The following is a 16,478-nucleotide window of genomic DNA, read 5'->3' on the forward strand; positions in this document are numbered from 1 at the left end:
GACAAAGTTTACTGATATTTTAGTTCATGAAGATTTAAATCTGAAATCCACAAGTACAGTGGCAATGGACTCCAAAGTTTACACAGACCCTCTTTTAGAATCTGCCCGACTCTGACATTTTAAAAGTGTATTTAAAAAAAGTGGCAAACTGCAGTAACAATAATTATTTTTTATTTCTAAAATAATATTTTCAAGAATGCCTTTAGGCCTCCCACCTCTACCAACTAATGTTGTAGTAACAAATTAATCAGTATTCAACTAGATGGGATAATATGTCTATATGTGGGCCTTTTTTTTGATACATCTATTCAATGTTTTGATTGGGTTTTTTGTTTTTTGTCTTTTGGATTTCCTCCCCCACCCCAAATTTTGTATTTTGCATTTTAACCTTGTTTTGAATAAAATAAAATAAATAATAAAAAAGAATGCCTTTAGGCCTCATAGATCTGCTTAGAAAACAAAAATTCTGAAGTAGCCTATTCCTTTGCCTGGAGATACTGTATGCCCCTCTGCCCAGAAAATACATTTTTAAACATAATCCAGGACCTGCTATTTTCAGGCAAATTTCAAAGCCCCCTCCTGAAATAAAAAAGAGACCTCCCAGCTACGGAGAGAAAGTTTGCATTCTTCTTTTTACCCTGGGGGGCTCTGCATTTCAAAGCTCAGATTTAGCAATGGTTGTAATTATCTTTTCCATGGAGTTTCTAAAAGCTGCAGGTGTGTCTTTCATACATTAGGCTGTTAACACCTCAGTTAACATGAGGAAAAAAGGTAATTAATTTTTTTGTGAAAAGTGGAATTCCTTCACATTTGTGGATGGGGGGGGAAGGGCATTTTGCAGTTCATATTTAGACTTCCTCTAAAAGTCTCTTATTCAACTCAGCTAGTCTGAGTCAAGATAGAACTGAAGTTTCAGGTTACAGTACTTGGTTTGAAACACTAACCTATCCACTTCTCAAAATGCTTGGAAGTATTAGAAATCGAACACCATCATATGGTCTAAAGTACAGATGGGTGAGAAATTAAAAGTGGGGGTGCTTGAACATGTGAGTACTCTTCACTCAGTTTCATAAAGTAGAATCAAGCTAACTGAAGCCTCTCTGAATCCAATTTATTCTGCCCCCAGTTTTCTTTGTCTTTTGCTGCTTCCTATACTTCCTACTTCTTCTAAGAGCTAAAGGAAGCTTTAGTGCAATCAGGTATTATTTTTTTTTTAATAGGAAAGGATTTGGAAGACTTTCCTAGGGTGTAAATAACCTTTTGAACATTTTATCTGACAAAGCTATCAATAAGGCTATCATGCCTAGCTGAAAAAGGACACACTTGGCAATAATTTTCAGCCTAGGAGAAGCCAAGTCAGTTTCTCTCATCTATCATGCAAACATTTTTTGTGGGTAAGCTATGAGCAATGAGGCCACCCACTGTGCTCTTCAACCACTAGAATCAAATCTTTGAGGGGGGAAAAATCCTTAAAAGCATCAGTAATACCTGAGATGCACAGTTGCATTCAGTAGTAATAGTTTTCAAAGTGAACAGCTGGATGTTTGTCCAGCCCTGCTTGGAAAGAAAACAGAATCGGCACATGGATGGAATTTGCTTTAATATCAAATGTTGGGAATACGCAGCAGGATATGGATACTTCATACTAATACTTAGAAGCAGAAGATCCAGTGCTTTTTTGTAGCTTCTGATATTTCTGTAAAAATGATACGATTCACATATCTTTTTTTCATGGAATAAGTATAGTGAGATGCTACTTTATTTGCTAGATTTTTGGTTGACATGTAAACAGTATCTGAGGGGCTGCCACAAGGCAGAGGGGGCAAGGTTGTTCACCAAAGCACCAGAGGCAAAGACGAGAAATAATGCTTGGAAACTGATCAAAGAGAGAAACAACCTGGAATTAAGAAGAAACTTCCTGACAGTGAGGACAATCAACCAGTGGAACAGCTTACCCCCAGAAATCGTGGGTGCTCTGTCACTGGACATTTTTAAGAAGAGACTAGACATTCACCTGTCTGAGATGATATTGGTTCTCCTGCTTGAGTGGGGGGCTGGACTAGAAGACCTCCAAGGTTCCTTCCAGCTCTATTCTATTCTAAATAGAAGTATTTGTCTACAGGACTGAATACTGTAAATTCACAAGTGTGTATGATTCCTATGGATTCACAATTCGCTGAATTACTTTAGATTTTTTTGTATAAATTTTATTAATTTTTATAGGATTGGGAATAAGGTGGGGCCTGGGTTGAGGTTGGGGTTTGGATTAGGGTTAGGATTAGAGTTGGGGTTGGGATTTTTCCAAATAACATTCTCAATATTTAGCAAACAGCATAATGTCTGGGTTCATGTGTTTAACAAACAATAATAGATAATAGTTAATTATCATAAACAATATGTTAATTAATCACTCAATAGTCTTCTTCTTGTTAACATATATTCAAAGTTACATACCACATTCCTTTCTCTCTAACTCATTTTTCTAGCCATTGATAGAAATTATCCCATGTTCTAAAATACACTGAGTCTTCTTTCTCTTTTATCTTTAAAATCAATCTATCCATTTCTGCACACTCTAAAATTTTGTTAATTAGTACTTCTTCAGCTGGTAAATTTTCATTTTTCCAGTGTTGGGCAAATACAATTCTTGCTACCATTAGTATGTGTAGTATTAAATATATGCAATCTTTCTCATAATTTGCTCCTATTATTTCTAACAAAAATAATTCTGGCTTAAAGTCTATTTGTTTTTTAGTCATTTTGTCCAACCATAAATGTATTTTAACCCCAAATCTTTTTGCTTTAGGGCGTGTCCACCAGATATGATAATAAGTACCTGTCTTTGTTTGTATTTCCAACAGTTGTTTGAAGTATTTTTAAACATTTTTGCTAATCTCATTGGTGTCATATGCCATCTGTAAAACATTTTATATAAGTTTTCTTTATATGCCACTGCTTTAGTTAATTTAACATTTCTTTCCCATAACTTTTGCCAGTCTTCTAATTCTATATTATATCCAAAGTTCTTTACCTACGTTATCATTGTTTCTTTTACTTGTTCTTCTATCATCTTTAAGTTTAACAGAAATCTATAGCACTTCTTAATCAACTTTTTATCTGTTTTTAACAGTATCTGATCAAATTCTCTCTGTTCTTTATAAAATCCCATTGTTTTTGCATCTTTTTCATATCTTGTTTGAATTTGCAGATATGGCCACCATGCTAGATTAATATCTTGTTCTTGTAAATCTTGTCTTTCAATTTTCCTTCATTGTCCAAAATATCTTTGAATGACTTTAGTTTTTGATGGGATTATCTCACAGAAATAAACCAGACAAATTTATTCCAACTGTGCTATAAGATTAAATAGGAAAAAAGCTTAATATTACACAGAAAGTTCTTACTTATTCAAATCACAGCAATATAACATAACATTTAACTGGAAAGTAGTTCAGTCATGAAATCTCATGTTTTTGTACTGTATTTTACATCTTTAGTCCACAAGTGTCGAATCTAGCTTTATAAGGGTCTGTTTGTAAGGATAATAAGCTTTGTAGCCACCCTTTTGGTCTTTTGGATGCTTTACAAAAATATATCAGACGAGCTCATCATTTCAACAGATCGCAGAGGAGTTCCCTTGTGACTTACAACCTAGCAAGTGTGCTAGGAATTGTATTTTGTCTTTTAAAAAAAATGTTCTTTGCCCTTTCTCCTTGCAGTCAACCTGGTGGATGAAATAGTGGATGTGTGTATGATTATAGGCATGCTTTCTCCAAAGATCAACATTTGTACACACTTTGGTCACCTTTTATACATGGTGCTATTGACATTAACCAGAAAAGCCACTCTTGACAGCACCATACTTTAGCACCACCTAAAGAGTTGCTCTGCTGCACTTGCAGAGTTTCTTTAAAGCAATATCTGGGGTGGGGGGAAAGAATCACAAGCCTAATTGTTTTCCATCAAGAGGAATTGTCTTTGAAGTAAACTGTCCTGTAAAATAAGAACATTATCTTGAAGGCTGAAAATGACACTGTAATTTTGAAAGGAGAATATAATGAACAATTTTCTTTGCTTTTACAACAATATAGATTCTCCCTGCAGGATATGTACTCGGGTGAACACGTGCACGTTCTTTTTCTGGTCTGTCATTGTCCTTAAACCTAGAGAAGCAAAATGTGGTTGAGGTTAAAAGATGCATTCTCAAACTTGACAAGCTGTTTAGATTCAGCTGCTCTAGAGAATTTAACTACTCCTGCCTTAGATATCTTGTCTATAGATTCTGTAGAACAGGGGTCTCTGAACTTGGCAACTTTAAGACTTGTGGACTTCAACTCCCAGAATTCCCCAACCACTTATCAACTTCAACTCCCAGAATTCCCCAACCACTTATGGACTTCATCTCCCAGAATTCCTCAGCCAGCATGGAATTCTAGGAGTTGAAATCTATAAGTCTTAAATTTGTCAAGTTTGGAGTCTCCTGCTGTAAAAAATCCATCATTTTTCTATGTCCTGTGGTTTTATCTTCTTATCTTGCCCACTGACTAGTTCTCTTTACCACTGACTCAGTGGATTTCAGTCTGAAAGTCCTACAGCACCTTTTCTAATAATGTGGAGAATTTACTGATTCAAGTTGTGAGGGACTGCAAGAATTGTCCCCTTAGTCTGTTCCACAGTTCAAAGAAGGATATTTATTTAAAAGATTTGTATGGCCATCTGTCTTACAGCATAAATACAGGAAGCTCACAACAAAAATGAAATAATAAGCAGTAAAAAAAACCATGAAAGCAAAGACAAAACCCCTGGTGCCATAGCAATTTTCCTAGGATGCCCTCAACACCTTCTACATACAGTACTTCTATGTCAGTCTTCTCCAACACCTCTGGAAGATCTACCTCTTTATTGCCTTCTGGATGACTAAAAAGTTGGGGACCTGTGAAATTGCCAGGGGAAGAGTTAATTTAGGAGAAAGATGAAAGTAGAAAGAGAAAACATATTTATATTATTCTTTCATTGTGTTTACACAACAAACTTAAGTGCATATTTACAACATGGGTACTCCAATTAGTTTAAACATTCACTGTGGGCAGAATTCCTGGTGCTATTTCCTGTTACATTTAATGCTTCTGTGGTTTAACATACTGTGTGAGCCCACTGCATGTTTGCTTTGATTAATTTATGATTTGAGATATTATGAGAATCCAAAATGGCTTAATTCACTTAACCATTTCAATGAGAATTTCAACAATATTAAGCTGAAGGCTGGTTAATTAAATAATGCTAGCTTATGTAATATCAGTGTTACAAAAGTGAGTTCTGAATAAGTTCTCTTCCACTTCTGCCACATCCATTCACAATCAATATATGACCTTTTCTCCAGTAAGTGCCAATATCATTGCTTTGCTCACAAAATAATTAAGAAAAGTCAGCATGGATGCCTAACCCTGAGATATTCTCAGATGCCTGAAATTACATACATATGATGAGTGAATGCATGTGAAATGAAATGAAACTGATAGGTTTTATTGGCCTTTAAAAATAGACACATGAACCATCATCATTGATCATGGGTCTGTAATAAATTATTCTTCCTTATTTAATCAGATAGAATATGTATCTTCTTTTCACAATATTGCTATTAAAATGTATTACTTAACCCACAAAATTCAGGATTATTTCACTATGTTCCCTTGAAGAGAGTAGATATTTAATGACTGTGGGCATTACATTACATATTGCAATTTCTTGTCCATTTGCCAATTGTGACTACCTGAATTTATCTGCTTTTTAGTTAGAAGAACTACGAAATGCACTGGATAAGACCAGGCAAGAACTAGATGCCACTAAAGCTCGCCTTGCCTCAACACAGCAGTCTCTGGGTGAGAAAGAAGCACATCTGGCCAATTTAAGACTAGAACGGAGAAAACAGTTAGAGGAGATCCTGGAAATGAAGTAAGTGCATTTATGGCTCTTGATTTTGATAGTTTTTTTTTGTTTTGTTTTTCATTTGTGTTTGCAACCTTTTCAGCTCTTTATTTCATAGACAGAAGATTTCTTTACCAAAATGAAAGTGAAATAAGCTGAATGACAGTAAGTAATAATATTGAGCTACAGAAGTTGGACCAGAATATTCTGTTATTTGCAGATGGCAATAGCAGGAAACACTTCTTAAAGATGAGATTGATATGCATGTATAAGCGGACTTGAAGTAAGCAAGCCGCCAAGGAGATTTTAAGCACAATGGGGTACAATAAATATACTAGGTTCATTTTAGTGCTAAAGTGGTAAATGTATTAGTTAACTAAAGAAAGCCATGCATTCATTCGGATACATTGATCTGTAGTAAAATTCTATGCCACGATACAACATTATTTACCTGACACATTTTATCTGAAATTACAAAGGATGGAAAATCACTATTTATAATTCCAATAAAGTTTTTTTCTTTGTTGAATACCCACCCAACTCTCTTCCCACACAAGCATTTACTCACTGATGTATATATTATATTAGTGATCTTCTCTTGAACTTTAGTCCCACGTGTAAATGTCTTGCTTCCTTACTGCCATCAACCTGTTCTCACTTAAGCACAAATAAATGGTTCTGTGAAGATGATATATTATTAGCTTGAGAAACAATGATAAACAAAGTTGAAACAGAAATCTTGACATTTTTCATTTATTGATCCAATGAAAATCTAGGTAATTTGGGTGGTGGTGGTTATTTTTTTCCTTTTCCTTCAGAAATACTTCTTGCATGCTGGAAATAACTCAGTACATTCAAATAGCTATTACATTTCTCCTTATGTAATTGTATCATTAGATTGTGCTATATATCAATGTCCCAAAATAGTCTACTGCACTATGAAGACTAAATTCTAAAATATATGGGTTTTATAAAAAAGGGTTCTTTCTTTCTTTCTTTCTTTCTTTCTTTCTTTCTTTCTTTCTTTCTTTCTTTCTTTCTTTCTTTCTTTCTTTCACAAAAAACTTATGTTTGGAAAAATATCATGTTCCTAAGGGGGGAAAAAAAAACTATGTCACATACCAACTATGTAGTACAGTGTTGCCCTGGTTGAATTAAGAAGCAAAGACTTGTATAGATGTGTGTGTGTGTGTGTGTGTGTGTGTGTGTGTGTGTGTGTGTGTGAATAATATATTACTAGCTATATTTTATAAACTATTTCAATACCAGTACTCAAAAAATTGTTTCTCTTTCCTTTATTGGTATACTTTTATGTATGTTATATAATCTTTAGTAAATAGGCAGTGTTATTTATGTTCTCCACAAAACCTACCTTTGAAAAGTGGAACACTTGGTTGATTTTTTACAACCTATGGTGTGCTTTCATTTAATGATGGGATGCATGCTGAGAGCATAGAGAGTTATATCCCAAATTAAATGCAAACAAAACAGCAGGATGTTGATACAACTGTGATTTCCATGGGAAGTAGTTAGGACGTTAATGTGCCCTTCTTGGAACTTGGGTAGAAATTCTCCGGTGACTCTGATTTCTGCCCCACAGATCTGAAAGACAACACATCTTGACTAGCTTTTTTGGCACCAGGTTGCTAGCACCATAAAGATTAGAAGAATCAGAGGCTTTGTTCTTCACTAAAATGAAGAGGTTTTTAAAAAAAAAAAGAGTGAAAAGAGACAAAAAAAGAAACAAAGGCCAATAAACTTCTCTGTCAATAGTTTGGACTATTTAATTTAGAGCAGTTGTCATTGGTTTAAATATGTATATTATGACTAATGTCAACCAATATTTCGCTAGTAATTTTGTGTCTGCTTATCAAACTGAAATAGTTCAATCTATCTTAATACATTCAGTTTAGTGTATGAAACTTTGTTTAAATTATTGCAGGCATAAAGCTAGAAAGTGCAGCAGGTGAACTAATATGCAGACATATGCTTTATGTTATGTTTTCAGTTTAGAACTTAACTGAGGAGTAACTATAAAAGGTAAGGTAACAGGCCAAGCTAAGTCTGTAACATTCACATTTGGTAAATCACAGCACCCCCCCTCCTCATACTCCTGTAGATACAATTCTGATGCAAAACAAGTGGATTCCAGAAATTTGATCTATTTAAGTTTTACAATAGCAGTGCTGCAGCTATTGGCTTAAATCAGTGGTTTTCAACCTGTGGGTCGGGACCCCATTTGGGGTCGAACGACCATTTCACGGGGGTTGCCAAACAACACAGTCTGCCATTTTTTCCCCCTTTCCCTTAGCTGTGCTACTCCCTTTTATTCTATTGGCTTTTGAAAGCCAATAGAATAGACTCTCTTGAATAGAGTCTAATTCTATTGGCTTTCAAAAGCCAATAGGAATTGTCCAGGCTGTCTCTGCCCCGCTGAGCCTGCCAAAAGTCCCATTCTGCAAACGGTGCTGCAAGTTGTCTGCAGCGAAGGCGAGCTGTCTGGAAGTTTCCACCCCTCCCTGCTGAGCAACTACTAAAAATGTAAGTAAAAGAGGGCTAGGGGTGGGAGGTGGGAGGCCGGAGGGCACAGGGAGGGTTGCTGGCGCGCATGGGGCCCAGTGGGTGCCTTACCTCCCTTGGGCTGGGCCAGCTGGTGGCCCAGCTGGTGGTTGGCCTGCGCCATTTCTGCCACTTGCCAGCTACGCCTCGGCTGGCGCAGGGGGTGGCACCATGCATGCACGGCGCTCCCGGGCAGGGGAAGTCCTCGACTTACGACCAGTTTAGTCCTCAACTTACGACCGGTTGGGGGGTCACGGCATTAAAAAGGTTGAGAATCACTGGCTTAAACTAACCCCAAAACAAAGACATATTTTAGCATAATCTATGCTTGTAAATTCAGACTTTGGCCAAAAAAAGTTATGAATGTTACACTTCATGAGAAAATGCATTAAATATTATTTTATGGGTTTTTTAATAGCTGGAAATATGACAGCACAGTTATGAATGAGCACTGCAAATGTGAAGCTGGTGTAGATTGGAAAGAATTTTTTTTAAAATCCACCTTTGGGGACATTTTCTCTAAGTAAGTGAGACTTCCTCTCTCCTTTGGGCAGAATTGCTCAGTAGAGCATCCAGGAAGTCACTGGCAGTTTTGAATAGGAATACTATGCCTGAGGTGCATACATCTGGAGAACCACATGATGGCATCAAAGGGTTAAAGTGTTCTCTATCTCCCAGCTGCCATGCCATCACCAGAGTTTTACAACCCAGATATGGAGTGGTTAATTTTGCATATAATTATGGTTTGTCACACTATCAGCCAAATATTCAGAGTAGATTTGGCATTTTTATCCACCTATTGAGTCCTTCCCAAGGACCTGGGATAGGCAGATGTGGATGTTTGATAGTATTAAAGGTATCACCACATGATATAAGCTGTGAGTCATATTATTATTAGAAGAGACTGAAACTTCTTCTCATCAACTTCTTGTGAGCTCCCGGAGATGTCAATGACATCTATTTCTAAACAGTTCTACACACACACTTTAAATATACAAGCAAATCCAAATGTTGGCTTCAAAAGTTTAATGAAGAGAAGGACAAGGGGAGACTATCAAGCAGCATTCCAATATCTCAGAGGTTGCCACAAAGAAGAAGGAGTCAAACTTTTCTCCAAAGTGCCTGGAGGCAGGACAAGAAGCAATGGATGGAAACTAATCAAGAGGAGAAGCAACCTAGAACTACGGAGAAACTTCCTGACAGTTAGAACAATTAATAAGTGGAACAACCTGCCTCCAGAGGTTGTGAATGCTCCAACACTGGAAGTTTTTAAGAAGAGACTGGACAGCCATTTGTCTGAAATGGTATAGGGTTTCCTGCCTGAGCAGGGGATTGGACTAGATGACCTCCAAGGTCCCTTCTAACTTTATTATTATTATAAATACCAGATGAATGTGATGACTCCAAGACATCTTTTATAGATTAGTGATTAAGGCATCAAACTAGGAGTGGAGAGACTCAGGTTCTAATTCAATGGAAATTAGAACCAAGGAAATTCAATGGGAAATTTTGGTCCAGTCACTCTCAGCTCACCCTACCGCATAGAATTGTTCTTGTAAGGCAACATCGGAGAAGGGAGTGTTATGTGTGCCAACTTGGCTCCTCAAATAAAGGCAGAGTATAAATCAGTTGTCCATATATATCTAAATACACACACATATAGCTCACACATACATACACACACACAAACCAAAACCAAAGAGAAAGAGAAAATAATGAAATAAATGAATATCTTTATTCTCTCTTTCTGTGTATTTATCTTTGGAAGTGTCTGTGAGTACAAATATAAACAGTAGATGTAGAATAACTTTTATTTCCATAGATACTTCTCTTTCTCTCTCTTTCTCTCTCCCTCTCTTCCTCCCTCCCATCCTCCTTCTTTCTCTCTCTCTCACACACAGAGCCATTAAATATTATACATTTTCCTAAGACTGATCTCAGCCAAACCTTTTAAAAAAAAAAATTAACATCATTGGAAAATGCTTTCTCAAAGTTTTATTAACTGAGAAAATAATAATGATCAAAATGATGAAATAGGATCATATTGATATTGAACTAAAGCCAGCAAAAGAATGTGTGGGCCCCCATCTCTGATTTGATAGTCAGAAGTATAAATGACTATAAAGGCAGCAGGGACAGAGAGGGAGAGGAGCACTAAAAGGAAAAAAAGAAATCTAAGCTTCTGTTTTCAGGAATTTCTCTCTCCTCTCCTCTCCTCTCCAATTTTTTAGTTTTTACTTTTTTGGGAGACTGACTGAATTACCCCCTTGTCTATTGAAACTCTCTTAGTTTAATTCCCAGAGGCTTCAGTGACACCTAGGGCAGCCTGATCAACTGCACCATTCTACATTGCTAATCTCAGCTGACAAACTGATTATGAATTTAGCAGATGTTCCAGAATAGAATGGATCCATTTTCCCCTTATTTAAATAGCAAGTAGGTTTAAAAACAATACAATTTTACCATTAAAAATGAAGATCTCTCCAGTGGGACCTGATCCACATGTATAAGTCAGAGTAGCCAAATAAGCTAAGGAGGCTCCACTCATTTTAACAGAAACTAAATTATCTTATCTACCACTGATTTGCTTTGACCATTAGTAGTTCAGATTCTTGTAGAGAGCTGGAACTTGCAATAAATCTTTATATTAATTTGAACTCCTTAATTTCCTGATATCTCCATGCTTGACCACTGTCTGTGCCAGAGACATAAGATGCCTAAGAAACATAAGAAGTTTGGTACTATTAACCATTTAGAATTGATCTGATAAATTCATATTCTGAATTCACTTATTTGTCATTCAACCCTATCAGGTGAACTGTCAGCTCAGATTTCCATTCATCTGGTTTTCATACTGAAGGCAATTATAAAGACTGCACTGATTGTTATGAACCAGAATTGTATCTGTGTCCCTTTTACATTATGATTTTAAATAAAAAAAATAGAAATTAAAGCTTAGTAAGTGGGATTACAATCCCAGCTTTATAATCATACATACAGAGAGATTTTATTTAGTCTAACTAATGTAAAATAGTGGTATATGATATAAAAGAGATTTTAATTATCAGATTTCGGAAGCTCCGATGGCAGTATGATCTGTATTTGACAAGCCACTGGCACTTAAAAATAATGTAACTATTACTTCATTAGAAATGCAACTTTACACTCCCAACATAAAAGCATTTATTGCATGTAAATTAAAATTTTGACAGAGAACTGACTAGAACTGAAAATGGCTCTGTGAAATTTGTTCGGTTCATATTGATGCTGACGAGTTTTATAAATGTTTACCTTATGATTTATTATTATTCAGACTTTGCACATGCTTTGTCATCAGGCAAAGAGAAAAATAAGAAGAGAAAAAAATGAAGGAGAAGAGAGAGAGTGAACGCATAGGGAAAGGGAACAAAACCAGTCCGGTTCTAGAGAGAGGCCCCTTTGCAGACCATCTGAATCCACTTACATGTAAATTACTTGTCTCTATGAATTAAGGTGAAGGTTATGAAAGAACTGCTTTTCTATGTTTACTGTAGGATTTTTGACAGTCTCTTTCCTCTTTCAAGTAAATTTGGCTTAAGTCCATAGTCAGTACAGTTTTAAGTAAACTCCTCTTTTGTTACGTTAACAAGGTTATAACATCACGGAGGCAGATTTCCAGGCGCATGAATTGAGACCTAAGAATGCTGGCTAAGAGGGATAATTAAAACCTTAGGGTGGGAGAGTTTAAACTATCAAGTAAAATTGGATAAAAGACTAATTGTCCACAGCAACATAATGCATATTTCTAAATACCTGTGAAAAAAAACTAAATAGCAGTGGCCTTTATCGTGCTCATTCAAGCACTTAAATAGATTGAAGTGACTATCCTTTGGGCCACAGATTATTTTTTTTAAGAAAAGAAAAAAATATCCTAAGGTTGCATTTGTTTTAGGGTTCAGTCTTTTATATATATAATTTAAACTCTGAATTATGAAAGCATTAGATATTTTATGTTTGCAGGAGTGTGAGGGAGGTAAAAATAAAAGAAAACTGGTTGCTTCATGCTTTGTCAATTTTTTTTGCATAACTTAAACATGGGGGAGGGGTTACATACTTTTGTTGACCTTCTAGAAGATGACATACAGTCAGGCAAGATGATGCATTACCACAGGTTAAAAAACACACACTAGAATGAGTTGTAATGGCAGCTTATACTGAATGCACTGTGAAAGCCCATTTGTTACTCATTAAGAAAGCCAGAGTGAGGTTAGGGAGCTGGTCTCATAGTGAGCTATGAAACTTAAGGTCACTCTACTCTTAATATTTTAGCAGTATGGGCACCCATTAATTTTTTATAAGAGTTTTGGCATTTCTACACATTTCAGTAAGTACTATAGGTATCATTTCAATTCAGAACAATTATAAAAATATTAGCATTTATTTAGGAAGGTTTTTAAAACAGGAGAACCCAACAAATTAATGAATAGTATTTCTCATCATAGCATGTTTGACTATTGGATAGACATATATTAAACCCACATGAATATATACCTATACAGTAAAAACTATTTTTCTTATAAGAAGCCATATTTGAAAAGAGGAGAATGTGGGAATGTAATAGCATTCCAGACCCTGCCCAAACATTCAGTGCACCAAAAATGAAAAAATGAATTTTTAAAGAGTGTGTGCAGAATCTGGTCGTTTAAAATGAATTTAAATTTTAGGGAGGAATAAACATTAAGGGGAAAGTGTTTCTTATCCTGTCCACTTATTGTATTGGGATAAAATCTCATGACATCACATTTTAAGATATGGGACAACATTGGGTCAAGGGTTTATATGAACCAGTCAATGGGGTATAGGAGAGGCCAATAGTATTCCTTTCTCTTTCTAACACAACACTACTCCTAAAAGCTGCAAGGTCATTCCTCTTATTATTTTTAGGCAATCTGAAACTGCAACAGTGTTTGTTTTAAGTAGGTATTTGAAATACTTTAACCAGACTCTAACCATCATTGCGTAGATTGTTCATATTGAAGTGGCCTAGAATTTTTATAAATAAATAATATTTTATAAAGAAATAATAAGTTAAGTAGATGCTATTAATGATTATGAATTTAGCATAAAGTGGGTAAGTTGCCATCAACCATGAGAGTCAAGGACCTATTGATTTATTTCTATTTAAAAATAGAACACTCCTTTGAAGTCCTGTGCAAACATAATTTCAGTTCTGACCAGCTAAAGCTGACATAGGTTAAAGCTGGAGAGGGAAAAGAAATTGAACTGCAATATGATGCTTCAGTCATGAATGGAAAAAAGTTCAAATAAAGCACAAGTACAGATTTTTTTGTTACTGCAGAATATGCAGTAAGTTTCAATAATTGAATTAAATCAGTTATTCATTGGGGAAATACTGACAAAATTTCAGGATGGAATAGCATTTGTATATACATTCTGCTGGAAGAAGTAAAACTGTTGTTCTTTAAAAAAAGAATAATTAGAGCTTTCATAAAGTGAAAACAAAAAACAGTCCTTTCACTGAAATATTTAGAATTATTTAGTCCATAGTACTAAAAAAAAGCAGAAATACAGAATAAATAGCAAAAGTTTATTGAATGTAATAAATAATGATTGCCCACTTGAAGGATGATTTTATTGATGCAACATTGTATTTCTATCCAAAAGCATAGATAGGGCATGAATGGTAATTATACTACATACATACACAGAGAAATAAAATAATGCTGGAGTTCTTGATTTTTTAAAAAAAACTAAAATTGAGAATGTTCAATCTTACCAAAGGACTTCATTCAATCCATCAAAATTTATTTAAGACTCAAGACCAAATACACTTCAAAAACTCAAATAAATGATTTAAAAAATGGGAAAATGAGTGCAAGATGAGTGGGAATTTCTAAAAAAAGATATATTAAATGAAAAGTTCCAAATAATTCCAATCTAGGAAAAAAAATTGAGACTCATAAAATTATAGAGTTGAAAGATTCAAACAGATCATCTAGTTCAGGGGTCTTCAAACTTGGCCCCTTTATGACTTGTGAACTTCAACTCCCAAAATTCCTCAGCCAGGCATGCTGGCTGAGGAATTCTGGGAGTTGAAGTCCACAAGTCATAAAGAGCCAAGTTTGAAGATCCTTGATCTAGTCTATCTTTTTGCAATGTGAGGAAAACTTGGCAGGTAAGTGTCCAAAGATGGAGAATGCACAATATGTAGACTGTTCCACCATTGTACAGTTTGTACTGCGAGAAATTTTTTTCATGTATTTAAATGAAAACTAGGTAGCTTTTATTTATGCCTCTTATTTCTGTTCCTGATTTATGTGGCTAATAGCAGTAGAAGATACTAGTAATAACAAAAAGGGCTTCCCTAGTAAGTTTCAGAGGAGAAGAAAATAAAAAAATCAATATATGAATCACTGAATATATAACAATGCTAATAAATCAGATATTAGATCAGGCAGTTTTCTTGCTAGATTGGAATGCTGTCACATTGTGTATCTTAACTTCAATGACATTAAACAAAGTACTCCATAACAACTGATTAGCAAACAAATATGGATGGATGACATGACAAATATATTTATAGTTGTTTTAAAGTCATACCCAGAGTGTGCTCATCAATTGTTCCTTGTCATACTGGAGACAGATGTACAGAGGCTTTGACGCTGAATAATGTATTGCTCTAATTCTGTGTGATGGATGTGGGCTATCTGTCTGAACACAAACAGGCATGGTATATGTGCTGCATTAAGTATATCTTTTCTTTAGTTAATTAAATTGCACTGTATTTTTAAAGGTGGGTTGTTCTTAGTTTCTGGTTTTATTGCTACCTTTCCCTAATGTATCAGAAAGAAGCAATTTTCAATAGGAGAAAATATTTGTAGCTTCGGGTTGAACTGTGGGATCTGTAGTGGTCTCTGACTTTGGTTGTTTTCTTTCAGACGTTTCATTACCCAACCAGATAACATCATCAGTGCTAGAAGGAAATGGGGTTTGGTCTCTGTTTATATACCAAATTCAAATATATAGTAGGCCTAAACTGCTCTAAAGCGATGGGCAGAGTGGATGTCCAAATTAGTCATACATCCATGAGAATTATTGTAAATGATAACCAAAGTCTGTTTCCCAGAAAATATAATAAAATGATCAGGAAACATTTGTGCTGATTTGTTCTTTTTTTAACCATTGTTTAGATTTGGTGTAGACTTCCAGATGTTCTTGTTACTTAATGGCATGGGCAGGTGTGAAACAATTGGCAGAAGCAGACTTCACACATACTCTAACACACATCAATGTCAGTATCTTTCCTGGAAAAGCCTACATATTCTATATGTAGTTTTTAATACTGTAGTGCCGTGGCGGCAAACCTATGGCACGTGTGCCACAGATGGCATGCAGAGCCCTCTCTGTGGGCACACACACCATTGCCCCACTCCTAGGCCTTCAGCTGGGTTTTATAAAACCTTTTCGCTTTAGGCCTCCGCATCTATCAATCAGTTTCAACTTCTTGCAGGGAAAAAAAAAAGATCTTGGCAAAGTTGGAATTGATTGATTGAACTTTTTAGTCCCACCCAGTCTGCCAATACCACTGGAGCCATGCCGACACAATGGGCCATGCCCACCAAATTGGCCACACAACCCAATGGGCCAAACCCACCCGGCACCCAATGATACATAAGTGGGTTTTGGGTTGCAGTTTGGGCACTCAGTCTCTAGTGACTCACTCCCAGAGTGTTGGGGCCAATATGCTGACTCTGTAAACTGCTTAGAAAGGGCTGTAAAGCACTGTGAAGTGGTATAATAATAATGATGATGATGATGATAAAGTTGGAAGGGACCTTGGAGGTCATCTAGTCCAACCCCCTGCTCAGGCAGGAAACCCTATACCTATACCAGTCTCTTCTTAAAAACTTCCATTGTTGGAGCATTCACCGCTTCTGGATGCAGGTTGTTCCACTGATTAATTGTTCTAACTGTCAGGAAGTTTCTCCTTAGTT

The 16,478-nt window shown here is 35.8% G+C and overlaps 1 protein-coding gene across 2 annotated transcripts in view; it reads left to right on the forward strand.

The window, feature by feature from the left end:
• ERC2 (ELKS/RAB6-interacting/CAST family member 2) overlaps positions 1-16,478 on the forward strand; it is a 386,048-nt gene that overhangs the window by 238,774 nt on the left and 130,796 nt on the right. For both annotated transcript variants that reach the window (XM_039349739.1, XM_039349748.1), the window contains exon 13: positions 5,792-5,952. In XM_039349739.1, coding sequence (XP_039205673.1) covers positions 5,792-5,952 — 161 coding nt within the window. The remainder of the gene's footprint in view (positions 1-5,791; positions 5,953-16,478) is intronic.

This window comes from Crotalus tigris, unplaced genomic scaffold (assembly GCF_016545835.1).
Source record: "Crotalus tigris isolate CLP2741 ecotype Arizona unplaced genomic scaffold, ASM1654583v1 scf7180000017567.3851432, whole genome shotgun sequence".
Lineage (NCBI taxonomy): Eukaryota > Metazoa > Chordata > Lepidosauria > Squamata > Viperidae > Crotalus > Crotalus tigris.